The sequence below is a fragment of the Arachis hypogaea genome, chromosome 4, assembly GCF_003086295.3.
Source record: "Arachis hypogaea cultivar Tifrunner chromosome 4, arahy.Tifrunner.gnm2.J5K5, whole genome shotgun sequence".
In the NCBI taxonomy this organism is placed as follows: Eukaryota; Viridiplantae; Streptophyta; class Magnoliopsida; order Fabales; family Fabaceae; genus Arachis; species Arachis hypogaea.
In genome coordinates, this window is record NC_092039.1 from 45,300,075 (window position 1) to 45,318,891 (window position 18,817).

General features: G+C 38.9%; 1 protein-coding gene across 1 annotated transcript in view; it reads right to left on the minus strand.

The window, feature by feature from the left end:
- Positions 1–1,425: 1,425 nt before the first annotated feature.
- Positions 1,426–18,817, minus strand: part of LOC112796734 (MLO-like protein 6) — a 29,120-nt gene continuing 11,728 nt past the window's right edge. Inside the window, exons 7-15 of the mRNA XM_025839316.3 lie at positions 17,233–17,307; positions 17,037–17,131; positions 5,101–5,150; positions 4,737–4,777; positions 4,475–4,648; positions 3,773–3,808; positions 3,044–3,111; positions 2,873–2,933; positions 1,426–2,019 (exon numbers count right to left, since the gene is read on the minus strand). Coding sequence (XP_025695101.1) covers positions 1,597–2,019; positions 2,873–2,933; positions 3,044–3,111; positions 3,773–3,808; positions 4,475–4,648; positions 4,737–4,777; positions 5,101–5,150; positions 17,037–17,131; positions 17,233–17,307 — 1,023 coding nt within the window. The 3' untranslated portion in view covers positions 1,426–1,596. The remainder of the gene's footprint in view (positions 2,020–2,872; positions 2,934–3,043; positions 3,112–3,772; positions 3,809–4,474; positions 4,649–4,736; positions 4,778–5,100; positions 5,151–17,036; positions 17,132–17,232; positions 17,308–18,817) is intronic.

Sequence of the window (18,817 nt, forward strand, 5' to 3'; positions counted from 1 at the left end):
TTGATTTCTTGCTTATGTTAATTATGGGTTTCATTAGTTCTTACATTTTATGATGTTTACTTTTATTGCACTCTAGGTGTTTGTTAAAATGCTTTTACTAATTTTTTAGTAGTTTTCCTTACTCTTGTCCTAGGCTATGAGAATTTAGTGACCTAGAGTCATTGGGTCTCAATGAATTGGTAATTTGAGAACTCTATGTGGTCAATTTGATAACCATTGACACTAGTATACTACTAATTCAATTGGTAGCTAGATTAGAACTTATGGATTGAGGTTGATCAAGCCTATTTAACATACTTCAAACTTAGAAGTAGATATTGTACGTACTTAAAGCTTTTAGAAGTAGACTTAATGGGTTGGTCCCTCATAATTGTCAATATATGGTTTATAGACAAGTGATCTCAATTACCTATGTCTAGCTAAGAGTTCTTTTTCTTTTCTTTATTAGTTAATTGTTATTTACTTTCTTGCTTTTATATTTCCTTGCCAATTACAAATCAAACCTCCTTTGCCCCTTATAGCCAATAATTGATCACTTCATTGCAATTCCTTGTGAGACGACCCGGGGTTTAAATACTTTGGTTAATTTTCATTAGGGTTTGTACTTGTGACAACCAAATTTTTTTAAAAAAAATTGATTTGAGTATTGTTAGTTGGTTGGGAACTATACTATCAACGTGAAATATTTTGTGTGAAATTTTCTAACCGACGAAAATGTTCTTATCAAATACATATATTTATATACAAATATATAATGATTAATAATAAATAATTTAATGACTGATTTTTATGTACACATAATATTTTTATTATAAAAATTATTATATATATATATACCCCACTATTAAAATTTTTTAGATCTGTCACTGATACAATATGTCACTAACAAATGCTTCATCACTTTATTTCAGTAGCCAAATCTTATTCAGACATGCGGAATTAGTTATTTACGTCAATATACCACGTCAACAAAACGTTATAAAAATCTCTCAAGGAGTTAATATGAGTTACAAAGAGAAAATTCAGAGTTCAAATTGAAAAAATTGTCAATTCAAGAGGCAATTTAAAGTTTGAGTCAAATATTTTGGGCCAATTTGAGTATTAAGTCAATCTCAACCACATAAAAGTATACAATTAAAGAGAAAATACTTCAATTAATTTTTAAAAAATTTTAAATCAGACACTTTAATCTCTAACAAATTTTATTATTCTAAACATTTTTTAGATGGATTACTTTTTTATAAGAGAATTAATTTATTTATAATAATATATTTAAAGAATCTATATTTATATTTAAAATTTTATAAGCGATGAGGAATCAACTTATTGACAGATTCGAGACTTTAAAAAATAATAAAAATTTATTAAGAATGAAAGTGTTAATCGAAAATTCGTTGAAGATCACCTTGGATTGTACTCTTTAACTAAGTTTGTAAAATCAGTAGAATCTTTTCATTACTAATGTTCAAGTTAATAATGGGGCTTCGAAACTGCATCTTAACATAGTTTACATTTGGTTCGTGACTACAAGCAAGCATTTCATATGCAAAAGTTATTCTGCAGTGCATTCGAACTTAGCTTATTGAGAACTTATATCTAATCTCTACTATTTTGCCTATTTGCAAAAGAAAATTCCGACAAACTAATGTTGATTTCATGTTGAGCACCGATGACAGGTGATTCTAGTGTGGAAGGTTGCTCTACAACTTGCCTCTCATCAGTGTCATGGTTGCTAGTAGTTGAAGGAGAACCTTGAAGATGCCATTGTTCATTTTCATAGTTGGATATCCTTGGGGAGGTTTGGACACTATCACTGTGACCCACAGTGTGCCTATACAAAAGATGAACCGGAGAGAGACCGTGAGTTGGTGTTGTTGGCCTACTTGAGAATGGTGTCACACTGTTGTTACCCTCTCCATGCTTACTATCTTTGACATGCTTCTTTGCACTATGGTGCCAGTTCTTCAATGCTGTTGCTACTCTATCATTGAAAACCGTGGTTTTCATAGTTGAACCCATCTGTCATTCTCCCAAATCATCAAATTAGTGTTTGGCAAAAGCATAGTGAATATTCAAACGGACGTTTTCACTTGTCCCTTTTTTTAAATTATTAACAATTAACGATTAGTGAATTACTTTAATTTATTTCAAAATTACCCTCTTATGCATACCTTTTGTTCTAACTCTACTGCAGCTGCGGTGGTGGAGGCTATGGCCACCACAACATTATAGTTAGAACAAGGTGTATGGATGGAAAAATGATAAATTTGAAAATAGAAAAAAGAGTAATATCATAATCAGTTTCAAAAAAATTTTACTCAAATAATTTCACACTTAATAAATTTTAATTACCAAAGTAGTTTTTAATATTTTTTTTGGTTAGACATATCAATTCTCACAAATTTTTATAAAAAGTTAGACAAATCAATTGCTGTTGTTATTTAATAGAAGACATAATATATAGTCTCTAAATTTTTAAAATTTTCATATTACTCTTTTCATATAAATGAACAAAATGATGTAGATATTAATTTAATTTGTGTAGCAGAATAAAATTTTGGGGACTAACTTAGTGATTAGAATTTGTTAAAAACTAAAGTTTTAAACTAAAAATTCTTAAAATTTGATTTGAGGTATTACTCTAGAAAAAAACTAGAATGGATGGATAAAACTAAAATTGGAAAAAAATTAAGATATTGGAGCAAAATTAGAATGGATGGATAAAACTAAAATCTTTAAAAAATGTTGAAGTAAAATGAAGATGTTTTAAACATTGAGGGATTCCATTTTCTTTTTGCTAAATTATAAACGAGATAAATGGCCTAACAAACAAGAAAGAAAGAAATGCTTAAATATGTCTTCCTTCTGTAACCTGAGTGACTAGAGCATAAAGGGGCAAAGTCACATAGCTGCAAAGAACTTGAATGACGACTCTGAAAAGATTGCCACGCCTATTATTAGTCTACAATTTTAACAATGCAAGCTTGTCCTATTTCCAAAATAAAAGAAACAAAATCATCCTTGGGAAATAAGAAGAACTTACCCGATTGAAATTCTCAGAACAACATCTACAGTTGTTTTGTGAAAGCAAGAATGTATCGAGAATTCATACTGGAACAAAAAAAGGTAAAAATTAGAATGTTCTTTTTAGTACTGCCTTTTCTACTGATCAAGTGTTCAACGATTGTAATACCCGTATTAACATTAGAATTCAACACGAGATGTATGTAGTAGTTATCTTCTAATTAGCCACGCATGCATGAAGCACTATGTAATGGGCTACAAAACTTTGGGATAATGGTTACCACAAAAGCTAGTTTATATGGTGAAAGAGTCTAAAGTCTTATTAAGCTATTTTTCAGGTGTTGGCCCTCCGATAGAGTGACTCTGTCACAAGTATTGATTCTGTAAGACTCATGATACACTAGGTTTGGGTTTGAAGTTTTTGGAAGAATGGAAGGGAGCTCCAGAAAATATACAAGGGGCTTCCATCATTTTGATAGGCAATTTTATGATGGAAGGAGTTCATGTGATTTGACATGTTTGATATACTAATCAAAATTAGTTTTGGTTAAAAATTCAGATTTCAGAAATGTTTTTTTTTTTAATCTTCTTCCAAACAGATTATTTCAAGGCAGAGAATCTACATCAAACATCTTTGTCACCCTTATTAGGTTATCTAAGCATTGTTAGAATATGTTGTCCAAATACTATCGCTAGTGAAGCCATCAAATCACAAACTTCAGAAAAATTGATACGGATGTTAACTTACGGTGCTCCAAGCCAAAAATGCAAGCTGAAATGCATTCTGCATCACGGAAGCAAAATAGAGTTTCAGAACACAGGAATGTTAGAATTTGATCAAATAGTAAACTATCTAAACAATATCCAAAAAATTTTAGTGCTGACGCAATGAATCCCAGAAGAACTAAAAAATCCGATAACCCATCATCAAAGACGGGAAATTTGACAAAATGATCATTGTTGGAGATTATACTTTTTAAACGTTGTCTTTAATTAAGGCATGATTGGATTATTTTGTCAAGATTAAATTACTCTTTTAGCAGTTATAATTTTATTAAATTTGTAATTGAGTTCTTATACTTTAAAAGCTTTTAATTGAATTGCTACATCAGTTTTAAATTTGTAATTACATAATTAGTGTTCTAACATAATTTAACTTAACGGAATATACTAATACTAATGGTGTGAGATGGAAGAAAATAATATTTATTATTTAAAAAAATTAATTACAAATTTAAAATTAATATAAAAATTTAATTTAAAATTTTTAAAATATAAAGATTCAATTATAAATTTGATAAATTATAGAAATTAATATAAAAATTTAATATTTATTAAATATATAATTTTTTTAAAATCATTGTTAATATTAGAATCTTTTGAGTACTAATTTAATAATTTACTCATTTATTAAAAGGTTGAAAGATTCTAAAGGAGATGGTGAAAGTACTTGAAAGAGAACAAGATGAACCAAAGAGAGAAGGAGGCCTGGTCGATTGAACCAAAATAGTTCATCTCCAGGCTCAACCAAAGGTGAACCTTGCACCACTTCTCCTCTTTCTTGAATCCTTAGTCCCATCTTTGTTATGATTGTTTGAAGCTTAGCACCCACTAATAAGATTATCTGTATAGATTCACAATAATGAGAAACTCAATTATTTGAAACCATACTTCAAGGAAGAAAATGTAGACAGGGTCATTAGGATTCTTACAGTTAATGGGATAAACGGAAGCCAGTAGTAAGAGTACCAGCCTGCCCATGGTATAATAAAAGGTTAATATATATATATATATATATATAGAAAGAAAAAAGGAAATAGATAAATAAAAAAAATATTCATATCAATTATAAACATAGAAACTGTATATTTTCTATTGAGACAAAATAAATAACGGTATATATACAAGATTGAATTTAAATTTTAACTTTTAATTAAATAAATATCTAAATTAATTATTCGATTAACTCAAATTAATGATTGATTATCAAACATTTACCAACTCAAATATTGCACCGTCAATTAAGCATGACTAACATGTCGTATTTAAAATTATTTCAAAATTCAAAAGGCTTACCATGAGTATGAGTCAGCAAGAATAGCACGGCAAAAATCCATATGATTGGACTGCAATTTAAACAATAAAAGAAAAGAAAAAGAAAGAGTTTGATTCATTAGGTTAATAAGTACAGAAATTATTTTAGATATAAAAAATAGTGTTTTATTTAAATATTAGTGTTTGAGATGTTTTACAGAATTGTAAAACATGTAGATTTTATGTTGATGTGTCGGTCATGCAGCAATACACGGACAACGTTTTGTTTGTTGTCTATATACAAAAAGTAACTTTGCTCCGAAAATAAGTGATATTTATGACTTTAGACCCATTCCTGGTGTATAAAAGTGGAGAAGAAATGAGACTCGACTGCATATTATTTTCGTTCCCCTTCTCTATCACTATACACCATATATTCTCAGCTCATCAAGCCAAGATCAAGGTGCATTGATCAGTGGCTCCAAATATGCGAAGGTTACGTGTCTTCATCCAAGCAGCACACAGACTACGTGTTAACCATGCTACGCCACGTGTCAGTTATTTATTGGGGTTTAGAGTTTTGAATTAGTTTTAAGGTTGAGAGTGAGATTAGAATATTTAAAATGATACGTAATTATACATCTCCTGAAGATCATATTATCAATTATTTGGAACATCCTAATTATCTAAGTTTGTTATTTTTTATTAATTTATTAGTATTTACTTGATTAACATTAGTTTAATAGTTTGTTATTATTTATTTGGATTATATTATTCTAAATATACTATTAAATATTAATATAAATTAATAATATAATTAATAATAATTTTTTTTGAAATTAATCTTATGCTGTTTTTTTTTCTATTCTTGTGTGGTTAGTATGTATATTTATATTTTTTATTATTTATTAGAATATGATCTTTTATATTTGTAATAATTATTAAAATTAATGAATATTATTTTTTTATTTTTTATTAAAATATGATATTTTTGTTAATTTTTAAATTAATAAATAAGACATTTTTTAAAAATATTCTGGTATAATATTGTAGTTATTGATTATATTATGTAAATTTTGATGATTAAATTGAAAAATTATAAAAATATTTATACACAAAAATTCAAATTTATGTGATTTTTTATTTTATTTTTTGTTTCAACATCAGTATTGGGATCATAAACATGTATTTTGCTAATCAATAATATATAATTATATGTTACAGTGAAACAAATAAAGAATATAAATGTGAATAATAAGAAATTTGAATTTTTGTAATTATTTTTTTTTTTTGTTAAAAGAAGTTATTAATTTATTCTTTTTACTATTTATTAAATTAATTCTTTCTATAGTTGAACTTTACCAGGCTAATAGGAATCTTCTGCCCGTAAGCTTGACCAGCCAAAGACGTGGCATTCGGAGGTTGACCAAGCCTTACAAACCATCGAATTCTACCAGCTCTCGAGAGTTAGAGTGTTCAAAGGGCATTCCGCGATGCTAGCTGCTGTTGTGGAAAGGTGGCGACCGGAGACATATACGTTTTTAATGTCAGTGGGTGAGGTTACAGTGACACTGGAAGACGTGTTACAAATATTCGACCTACCGATCGACGAAGGTTGTGACTGGTTGGACCGATAGCAGTCAAGACTTCTTGGTCACCCAAAGGCTCGCGATATTTGGCAGCGAACCCCAAGTGAGCAGTTCCTCCAAAAGCTACATAAATCTTTCATGGGTTCGCCATATTAGAGACACACAACCTTTGGACACATGAAAGTCTGTTATGTAATATGTTAGGTGTCACATCTTCTGTCTGTTGGGTACCACCCTCTTCCCGGATAAGTCGATGGCATATGCCCATGCAAAGTATCTACCACTGCTCCAGAATTTTGATTAGATCGGTAATTACAGTTGGAGGTCAGCTCGTCTCGCACACCTTTACAGATCATTGTGTCCTACATCACGATACGATTGTAAGGAGATGGATGACCCACTTGATTTGTTGTTTGCTTGGGTGTGGGAGCGTATGCTGTGGCTAGTGCTGATTCTCCGACACTAGCTTGCGCCGGCTGAGACGCCAATAGCATGCAGGTAACCGTCATTATTTTGTTCGAATTTGACTTGTATTTTATTTATGGCTCGGATCATAAACAACGTAATCGACTCCTCTGAAAATAGTGTAACTCCGAATTGCCGCAATGACTGATTCTCTTGAACCGTATTCCATTCCGATTATAAACTCACCATCCTCAGGATAAGCAACACCTATAAGAAAACAAATTTGTCACTCATCGATTTGCTAAAACAAAATCAAGTAGACATACTACCCACTGTTCACGTACTTATGTTTGTATATTCAAAAATTTTCAGTGTATGCATGGCGTCAAGATTCAAGCTACCCATAAAAAGTGGAAAATCCATCGATGGACTAACTACGGCTGAAACCGCTAAAGTTTCTGCAACTGCCTCACCTCCCTTATCACTGTCCTTGTCCTCATCACCGGCTTCGTACGTAGCCTCGAACTCTTCATCGCTATCATTGTTCATTCCCAAGTACACCTTAGCTCTCTCATCTTGCATATCTGTGTCATGTTGAACCTCATTTGCAGTAATATGCTCAAATTCAATTCAATCCTCAGGTGTTGCACCTGAGTTTGTTGGTGAATATGAAACATCCGTAGAAAACTAGTTTCGTCGACGATTAGCATAACTTCAAATTGTATCAGACCGCCAAATATGACAATCGGACTCCTATAGAGAATGTCAGTCACCCTCTAAAAAAAAATATCAGCCTCTATTCTTTGACAGAGTTCATACTGTAGTTCTGCGAATGTTATAGTGCACAGAACCACAAACGAAAACATATTCTCACACGCAAAGCTCACACCCTCATACGTATTTCGTATGACCTCACCGTTGTGGTAAACCGCTATATTTGCAGTGCCCTCCATCGTACCGACCCTAGAGGAAAACACTTCTCTCACAATGAAGCAAAATGGTTACGAGCTTTGGTTTTTATAGACAGAAGACTCACCTTGCAAGCTACGTATTGTAACGCCATTCAACCAGCGTCTGCCACATGTGCAACACGCAGGATGCGTGTTACTTGCCATGCTGCCACGTGTGAAACACGTTCCCTGCGTGTTAAAGGGATGATCGCCACATGCCAATACGTTACCTGTATGTTGCATGCGATTGTGATACGTGTCCAACATGTTAGTTGCGTGCTAAGTCAACATGTTACTTGTGTGTTGTACCTACATCTTTGCAACATTCATCCATCTATATATACATTAAAAACCTTTATTTTCAGATAAAACTCACCTCTAAATTTCATATTAAAATTCTTTAGCCTAATGAGTAACTTCATGAAAAGAAAAATATTATATATATTGAGTTGTGTACTATTGTTATATTATATATATGAAAAGTGTTGCACTTTTCTTTTAATAATAAAAATTATTATTGTTCGGTAGGTCGGGTACTGGACGGTTCGGGTTGGTATCCTGGTCGATAAAGAGGGGGTCTTGCCTAGTCGTGAGCTCCCGGGCTGGCAAAGACAATGTTCCGAGTACTTCGTGCAAGGAGTGGGGGGTGTCACCTGCAAAGACACTCCGACGCTCTAGTCAGTAGAGTGTGCAGGCGAAAAAGGGTGAATGATAGGTGACGTACCTTGGGGGAAGGGTATGACCCTCCCCATTGATGCCGTGTCAGAGGTGGGCCCTGTAAGGACAGGCCCACCTCCTTTGAGACCTCCCTTGCACAGCTGTAGAGCAGCTGTCAGGGACGCGTGTCCGGGTCGGCGATCGAGGCGCCTCGCTCCCAACCGTTCGGGTCGGGTGGTGCCCGGGTTAGGCCGGCCCATATTTAGTATGGGCCAGGCCGTAACAGTGCCCCCGACACACCAGCAACGACCGTAGGGATCGTTGGTGGCATGTCATCTCTCCTTTCGTGCGTTGTCGCAAGATCGGCCGTCCGTAAGGTAGACGTGCCTCTTGCGCGCGTCTGTTCGTTGCTGGAATAGCCGCTTGTCGCCTCGTTCTTTGCGTGGATCATTAAATGTTCATTATGGGCGGAAAAATCCTGTATGTAAAGACTATTTTGCCCCCAGGCCTTTCGCGCTTCCTGGGTGGCAGTTTTAAACAGTTTTTGCCTTGGTTTTTTCCCTTTACACTCTTACTCCTACTTTCTCCCTACTATCTCCTTCTTTTTCACCCAGAAATCCCCAGAGCTTCGCTCTAGCATCCTCGTGCGTTTTTCCTTCTCCCTTTTTAGTTTTTGCAATTGATTCAGGTAATCTCTGATCCTTTCTCTCTTCCGCTTTGATTCTTTCTTGCATATCTACTGCGTGTTTTTGCTGCATGTTGTTTGATTTTCGTAGGATAGACATCTTTGTAATGTCAAGCAGGGTGTGTTTAGGGAGTATACCATTCTGGGATAGGCCTCACTTGTTATTGACTTCAGGCATGTTTAGTTCGGGTTGTAGGGTAGACTGGTAGACGTAGTTTCTGGGTTTCTTTTGGGTTTCCGACCTCATAGACTAACCGAGTGGTGCCCCCATTATAGGTATGCCTTGTGTGGTCGCTCGGGCTTCCACCTCCGACGCGGGTTATGACCCGTACGCCTGGGTCGTCTCCGACCTCAAGGATTCCCTAAACCAAATGGGTGAGGAGGAGCTCACCGAGTTCCGTCAGGCCAATTACTTGTGTGTGGGTACTGATGAGGAGGCTAACTACGATGTGTACGTCCCTGCTCCTCATGAGTGGTTGTATGAGCTCAACTTCCATGCTCCCCGGGTCCCTGATTGGATTTGGTTCTATAAGGCCATGTTCACTCAAGTAGGGGTTCGCATTCCCCTCTCTGCCTTCCAAATGGGACTCTTAAGCCGGATTTCTGTGGCACCGTCGCAGCTGCATCCGAATAGTTGGGTGTCGATTCGCTGCTTCGAGATGGTATGCGAGTACCTAGAGCTGCCGTTGTCTGTTGGCGTCTTCCTTTTCTTCTTCAACCTTACGAACCCTTCCAAGGAGGGGAAAGCGAGGAAGGGGTTTATGTCCTTCCGATCTACCCAGCGGCGGAGGATTTTTGGTGTGTTCGAGGACTCTTACCATGGGTTCAAGGACAAATACTTCAAGGTTTGCCCGGTCAAGGGTCGTCACCCCTTCTGGTTGTCGTTGGAGAGAGAACGCCTCATTCCGACCTATTGGAGTTTCGGGGTGGGCTCCAATACTTTCATAAAGGTTACCTACAAGGGGATGTTGGCTATGGTTCAGAAGATAGCCGACGTGCTTTGGGCCATTTTCGGGAGGAACTATGTAAATCCCCACCTCCTCATGGGTAGTCGGGAGGTCGCCCAGGATTTTATTCGTGAGTCGTCTATGTCGTGTTTGCATTTTGAATGGTTACTTGCTTTGTCTTAGTATGTTGGTTACTAATTTGTTGATTTTTTGTTTGTAGTGGGGATGTCTGCTGAAGTGACCGGCCTCGAGAATCTGTACAAAACTTTCCTGGTGGAGGATGGTGGTGCAGCGACCGGAGATCAATTAGCGGCGCCTCCTGAGGACGAGGGGACACAGACAGCACCCACGCCTCCCGAGGTGGCCATGGCAGAAAAGATTGCCACTCCAACACCTGTGTCCCCCATTCTCCAGGAAGTTGCTCTCCCCGGGCACTCGTCTTCCGTTCGTCGGGAGGAGGATGACGAGTTGAGTGTCATCCCCACTCCCAAGAGACAAAGGTCGCAGTCTAGCCCTGAGGGGGTCCTTACCGTTTTGGAAAGGAACTTTGATGCCGGGTTGTTCATAGATACCCAATTGCTTCCCGACACGGAGGAACATTTCCATGGTACCGACCTCTTGGGGCAGGCACAATGGATGTACCGCACCCTCCTTCGTGGCGCGGCCATAGCTCGGAAGGCTGAGTTCGAGCTTTCGGGTATGGCCTCGCTTCGTCGGAAGCTCGAGACTGCCGCCACAGCCAACAATAAGCTCAAGGCTCAAGTTGAAACACTTCAGGAGCAGCTGATTGAGGCGAGGAATAAGCTTGATTCTGCCGAGAAGAAAACTGCGTCGGCCGAAGAGAAGCTGAAGACTACCGACGCTTCTGTGTCCCGTCTGACGGAGCAAGAAATGACTTTGAAGAGCCAGTTAAGTGCTGCACAAGGTCAAGTGGCCGTGTTGGAGAAAGAGTGGGACACAGTCGTGGCAGCCGCTAAGACTGCTCAAGATGAGGCCGATGCGTTCAAGAGGAAGCACAAGGAGGTTAGAGAGCAGGGCAAGAAAGTGATTTTCATGACCGAAGAGGCTCTCAAGGCTCAAGTGAAGGTTATTGCTCCTAACTTCGACATATCGGCAATTGGTGTCTTCAAGACCATCAAGGACGGGAAGGTTGTTGATATGCCGAAGAAGTGATTTCTTGTAATTTTTTGTAGAACTTTTTCGTACCAAAACTTTCGTGCTCGTTAGTGGGTCGGTTGGTTTGTATGTACGTTTGTTGTTTATTATGTTGGTTGTTTTTTGTTTGCCGATTTACTCGCTTTACCGTTATGTTGGTACTTCTTCGAGGTCGAGTTTTCTCTTTGCTATGGCCATTTGTTATGTTCTTGGCCTAGGGGGCTCCCGGGGTGATCAGTCCCGGGGCCATGTATCGTCGTGCTTTCTGGTTCGTATGGTGCGGGACTCGTTTGCGCGATAGTCATCCCAGGAAAGTAAACAAAAGAGAGCAAAAATATGGGCAAGTATAACTTAACCGGTAATCAAGCAAGTCTATAACCATGGCAAAGGTATTGTTACAAAGTAAATGACTTAGGAATAAAACCTTCTCAAGTTGTCCGCATTCCATGTTCTCGGGATCTCCTTGCCATTGAGCTTTTCCAACTTGTAGGCGCCCTTGCCGATCACCTCTTTAACTCTGTAGGGGCCATCCCATTTTACCGTCAGTTTGCCTTCTCCCGGGGCCGGTAAACCGATGTTGTTGCGTCTTAGGACGAGGTCGTTCTGTTCAAATTCTCTTTTGAGTATTTTGGTGTTGTATCGCACGGCCATCCTTTGCTTGAGTGCTGTTTCCGACAAATGGGCCATCTCCCTTGTTTCGTCCACAAGATCCTTTTCAACCGCTTCCTCTACTCCCTTCAGGAGCAATCTCAGGCTCGGCTCACCGACTTCCACGGGTATTACCACATCTAATCCGTATGTTAGTCAGAAAGGTATTTTTCCGGTGGATGACTGCTCGGTTGTTCGGTAGGACCAGATGACCGAGGCAAGTTCATCGGTCCAAGCACCTTTTTTATTATCAAGCCGCTTCTTCAGCCCCAGCAGGATGATCTTGTTTGCATATTCGACCTGGCCATTTGTCTGAGGGTGCTCTACCGAGGAGAATTTCTGTTTTACGCCAAGGTCGGCGAGGAAATCTGTGAATTTTTTGTCGGTGAACTGCGTGCCATTGTCCGAGATGACGGTTTCTGGAATACCGAATCGGGTTATTACTTGCCTCCACATGAACTTCCTACAGTTGGAAGAGGATATACTGGCCAGTGGCTCGGCCTCTATCCACTTGGTGTAGTAGTCGATGGCGACTATGAGGTACTTGACCTGCCTTGGACCGAGTAGGAAGTTCCCAAAAGGTCGATTTCCCATTGTGAGAAAGGTCGGGAGGTCGTTAACAGACTCAGCTCCGAAGCTGGTGCTTTGTGGAAGTTGGCGTTCTCTTGACACTTAACGCACTTTCTCACGAATTTTTTAGAATCTGCCATCATCGAAGGCCAGTAGTATGCTGCTCAGATTAGCTTCCTGGCTAGAGCTTTCCCCCCTATATGGTGGCCACAGCATCCTTCGTGGACTTCTCTGAGCATGTAGTCCGTCTGATCGGGATGTAGGCACTTCAGCAGGGGTTGGCTGAGTCCTTTTTTGAATAGCTGTCCCTGAATGATAGCGTACTTGGCCGCCTCCCTTCTCAATGCTTTAGCACCCTTTTCGTCGTCGGGAAGCTTGCCTCTTTCCAAGAAACTAGCGATGGGGTCTAGCCAGGAGGGACTCAGCCTTGACAGGTGTAGGGTAACCGCTGGCTCCTTCATCATGCCCTGTATGAGAGATCGGTTGCCTTCTCCCGGTTTCGTGCTGGCCAACTTGGATAGGAGGTCTGCCCGCGTGTTTCTTTCTCTCGGAATGTGTTGGATCATGACTTCCTCGAATGTTTTACTCAGTTCCTTGACTTTTTCCAAGTATTTTTGTAATAGTGAGTCTCTAGCTTGGTAGCTTCCGTTTGCTTGCGAGGTAACGACTTGTGAATCGCTGCATACCTCCAGCCTCGTCGCTCTGACTTCCTTTGCCAGGGCTAAGCCTCCCAGAAGGGCTTCGTATTCTGCTTGATTGTTCGAAACGGAGAACTCGAATTTGATTGATTGCTCATATACGACCCCAGGCGGGCTCTCGAGGATGATCCTAGCACCGCCGGACGTCTGGTTGGAGGCCCCGTCAACATGGAGCCTCCACCGTATGTCCGTCTCTTCGGTTGGATCCCCCGTTACTTCTACCAGAAAGTCTGCCATTGCTTGCGCCTTGATCACATGCCAAGGTTCGTACCGTATGTCATATTGGGACAACTCAATGGACCAAGTCATCATCCTTCCTGCTAAGTCGGGTTTTTGGAGCACTTGTCAGATTCCTTGATCCGTCCTGACGACGATCTGATGGCCTTGGAAATATTGTTTTAATCTTCGAGAAGAGGTCAGGAGCGCCAGAGCTAACTTCTCCAGTTTGCTGTACCGTAGTTCCGCCCCTTGTAGGGCCCTGCTCACGAAATAGACTGGTTGTTGAGCCTTCTCCTCCTCTCGTACCAACACCGTTGCTAGGGCTTCCCCCATTATGGCTAGGTACAGGTATAGTGGTTCTCCGACTTTGGGCTTTCCGAGTACCGGGGTGTTGCCAGGATTTCTTTGAAGTGTCTGAACGCTTCCTCGCACACAGGAGTCCATTCAAATGCTATTACTTTCCTCATTAGATTGAAGAAGGGTAGGGCTTTTGCTGCCGATGCTCCGAGGAAGCGGGATAACGAGGTGAGGCGACCTGCTAGTCTCTGAACGTCTTTGACACATCCCGAACTCTTCATTTGGAATATTGCCTGGCATTTCTCGGGATTGTCTTCTACTCCTCTTTGGGTTATCATGAATCCCAGGAATTTTCCGGCCTCCATGGCAAAAGCGCATTTGAGGGGGTTAAGCCTCATGCCGTGCTGTCAAAGAGATGCGAACACACTTCCCAGGTCAGTCAGGAGGTCGTCAGGCCGCGTAGTCTTTGCAAGGATGTCGTCCACGTAGACTTCCACTGTCTTGCCTATGAGGCTTCCGAATATTTTGTTCTTCAGCCTTTGGTACGTTGCCCCTGCGTTTTTTAGTCCGAACGGCATCACCTTGTAGCAATAGGTCCCTTCGGGTGTTATGAATGATGTTTTGTCCTCGTCGGGTCGGTGCATCGGTATTTGGTTGTAGCCGGAATAGGCATCTATGAAGCTCAAGTACCGGTACCCCGCCGCCGCGTCGACGAGCGTATCTATGTTGGGAAGCGGAAAGCAGTCCTTGGGGCATGCTTTATTGAGGTCGGAATAGTCCACACACATTCTCCATTTGCCACTGTGCTTCTTTACCAGAACTACATTTGACAGCCAGGTCGAGTAGTCTAGTTCTCGTATGAAACTCGCTTCTAGGAGGCTGGCCGTCTGCTTGGCCACCTTCTCTGCTCTCTACTGGGACATCTTCCTCCTTCTTTGGGCCACTGGACGGGTGTCCGGCTTGACGGCCAGGTGGTGTGACATGACTCTAGGGTCTATGCCCGGCATATCGGCTGGCGTCCAAGCGAATAGATCTCCGTTGGCCCTAATCATTTCTACTAGGGATTCTTTCAACTCGTGTGGGAGGTTTCTATTAACGAACGTGAACTTTTCCTCCGTGTCACCGACCCTGAACTTTTCCAAGTCCCCCTCTAGTTCTGGCCTTGGCTTGTCGTCAACTCTGGCGTCTAAGTCCGTAAGGAACACTTCGGATGCTTCTTTAGACTTCTTCCTCAAGGAGAGGCTGGCGTTGTTGCAAGTGACTGCCGTTTCCAGATCTCCTCTTATGGATCCTACAGATCCGTCATCAGCCACGAACTTCATAACCAACAGCTTCGTGTTGATTACCGCCTCAACATCGTTGATCGTTTTCCTCCCCAAGATGATGTTGTAGGCAGTGAAGTTCCGTAGAACCACAAACTCGGCCATTATTGACCTCTGCCCTTGTCCTTGTCCCACGGAGGTCGGGAGGGATATTATCCCGTCCGGCTTAATGAAGTGGTCACCCAACACTATGACACCGTGTTGGTGAGTCATGAGGTCAGCGTCCCGTAAACCGCATCGAACACGTTGCGAAACATAATGTTTGAATCTGCCTTCGTGTGCACAAGGATTCATTTGACGATGCCGGTTCCCACCCTAGCCGTAATGACCATAGGTGGGTTCTCAGGGACCTCGTCAAACCAATGATCCTCTGGCCCGAAGGAAATAGTTGGGGACCTCTTGGAGCTTCGTGCCGGCGAGGAGGAAACTGTTACGGTTGGAGGTTCTTCCCCGACTCTCGGGGGACTGAGAGTAGTCAGGGTCGGAGGTCTGCTGACGATGCTCCTGATCTGCTAGTTGGCGCTCTAGGTTCTGCACCCTGTGGCGCAGCTCCTGCATTATCCTGGTGTTGTCACTGCCCGTTCTCCCGAAGGGGCACCTCTCTTGAGCTCTCGACTAGAACCCGGTTCGTCGGGAAGGGGATCTTAATATCTCACAGGGTGAGGCAACGGAGGCCGCCCCCTCGGGGGCTGCTGCGTGCCCGTGGTCCCCTGGACCCGGCACGATCTCCATTTAGCTTCGTTCGATCCCCATAGACGGCGCCAATGTTCGGTAGGTCGGGTACCGGACGGTTCGGGTTGGTATCCTGGTCGATAAAGAGGGGATCTTGCCTAGTCGTGAGCTCCTGGGCTGGCGAAGACTTCGTGCAAGGAGTGGGGGGTGTCACCTGCAAAGACACTCCGACGCTCTAGTCAGTAGAGTGTGCAGGCGAAAAAGGGTGAGTGATAGGTGACGTACCTTGGGGGAAGGGTATGTCCCTCCCCATTTATACCGTGTTAGAGGTGGGCCCTATAAGGACAAGTCCACCTCCTTTGAGACCTCCCTTACACAGCTATAAAGCAGCTGTCAGGGCGCGTGTCCGGGTCGGCGATCCAGGCGCCTCGCTCCCAACCGTTCGGGTCGGGTGGTGCCCGAATCGGGCCAGCCCATATTTAGTTTGGGCCAGGCCGTAACAATTATAAAAGGAGGATTTTAATATAGAAAAGAAAAATGTGGTACCGTATAACATTTCTTGTGTATATATGACTTGTCGGAATTTTTTTTAAATAAATAATTTAATTATTTTATTGCATGTATTTTGTTTATAAGCAAAATATTTAAAGTTTGAAAAAATACACATATTTTATTTGCAGTGTAAAAAAAATACGTATATTATTATAAAAATAAATTACAATAATCCAAATTTTAATACTTTAAAGAGTACTTACAAATTTTATTTAAATTTATTTTTAAATTTGTAATAAGTACAAGAAATACATATATTTAAATTTTTAATATTTAGAAGAGTATATAAAAATTTTATTTAAATATATTCAACTTCCAGTATTTTTAATTTAGCATCTTCTTTTATCGTTTATTTAAATTTCTCGTTTATTGGTTTTTCTTTTCTGAATTCTTATAAATTAGATTTGAAACAACCATTAATCTATTAAAATAGCTGCATGCTAAAAAATTAAAATATTAGATTAATATAAATATTTTCGGTCTTTAAATTATTATAAATTCAAATTATTTACACTGTAAATGAGATAAATAATAAAATATAAAAATATAAATTGGTGTTCAAATTATATATATTGATAAATAAAATATTTATTTAAAAAAATCATAACTAACCTTATTCCTACAACGATTTTGAAATCCTCTTCAAGTGATCTATGTATATACTTCTGGAAATCAAATTTGGCTTCACTTCCTGGTGCCAAATGTGCCTTGAATAATCACACATGTTCTATTATATTATATACTTGGAAGCCCTTTTAAGTTAAGGAAAAAAAAAGATAGTATCTTTCTTTTTTAATTACAAACTCACCATGATAAATCCATGTCGTAATGCTACATAGTCAGCTTTAGTAACTGATCCGTAGAATTGTCTAAAGAAGCTCACCTAAATTCAGCAAAATAAGAAAGAAATTCATTTGTCGGTGTCACTCAAAGCAAGTCTAATGCTCATTTTCATTTTAATTTTATTTTGAGTCTTATAAATAATAATTTAATTAAGAGTAATTATTTAAATTAATTTTTGAAGTTTTTAAAATTAAGCACTTTAATTTCTTAGATTTTAAAATATATAAAATAATTCTTTAATATTTAATTTTGTTAGACACTATTAGTTACTAACCGTATGTTGACGTAAAATGTTGACTCGCATATATAGTTGTTAAGTATTTACGTGTGTAATATAGACAAATTAATTCTAAAAATAAAGTACAATATTTAAAAGTAGTATTTTTGTTTAATTACAAACTCCTAATACTTTGCAACACTTGGAAAAAAAAAGCTTGGCAAATTAAGTATTTTATTCATGTTTTTTAAAAATTTTAGATTTTAGTGGTTATAAAATTACATAAAATAGACTTATTGCAGTTAAAACTATTTGTGTCACTATAATTAATAGTTATATAAAAAATATATTTTTCACTTATAAATATTTTTCTAAGTTTATTTAATGTCAATATCTTAGGAGTTTAGATATAGAGTACTGTTGCACATACGAGTCTTCTTGGCATACAAATCATACCAGCCACTTACATAACGAACACGTGTCACGTTGTTTCTTTTTGTATCCTGCATTCCTCTTCCTTTTTCTCCTCATCTTCCTTCTTCTTCTCCTTCTTCTTTGCGTTTCTCCTCCTTTTTCTTCGCGTGTTTCATCTTCGTTCGTCGTTTTTTATTACTGTTGTTGTGGCTGCATTTTTTTCTCATCTTTCTATTGATTTTGCAACATTATAAATTTTTTTCTTCTTTGTTTGATTTTTTTCTCCCAAAAAGAATTATAACAATATGAAATAAGATGAAGAAGAAGAAGCAGCAGAAGATGAGGAGGAGGAGGAAGAGAAAGAGTTTTGAATTATGTAGAACTTATCAGCACACATACACCGAAAATTCATAAATAATACACTCGAATATCTTTGTGTTACACCCAAATTCGCTGCAAATACAGAAAAATGTTTCTTCTAATGCTGCATTTCTTCTTCTTCTTCTTCTTCTTTTCTTTCCTTATTTCTTTCTTTGTTTTAGTTGAATGAATATAAGTTCATCCTCTTCCAAGTAATTTTGCAGCATTATATGTTTCTTCTTCTTCTTTGTTTGATTTTTTTATTTTTATTCTTGATAAAAGAGTGCAACAAGAAAAAACTTGAGAAGGTAAAATAAAAAGAAAAAGATGAATAAGAAAAAAAGAAGAAGAAGATGGTGATGATGATAAAAAAAAAGAAGAAGTAGCAGAAGATAAGGAGGACGAAGAGGAAGAGTTTTGAATTATGCAGAACTTATTAGCACACATATTCCGAAAATTCTTAAAGAATACACTCGGATATCTTCTTGTTACACCCAAATATTTTCGTGTTACACCCAAATTTGCTGCAAATACAGAAAAATATTTTCTCTAATGCTGC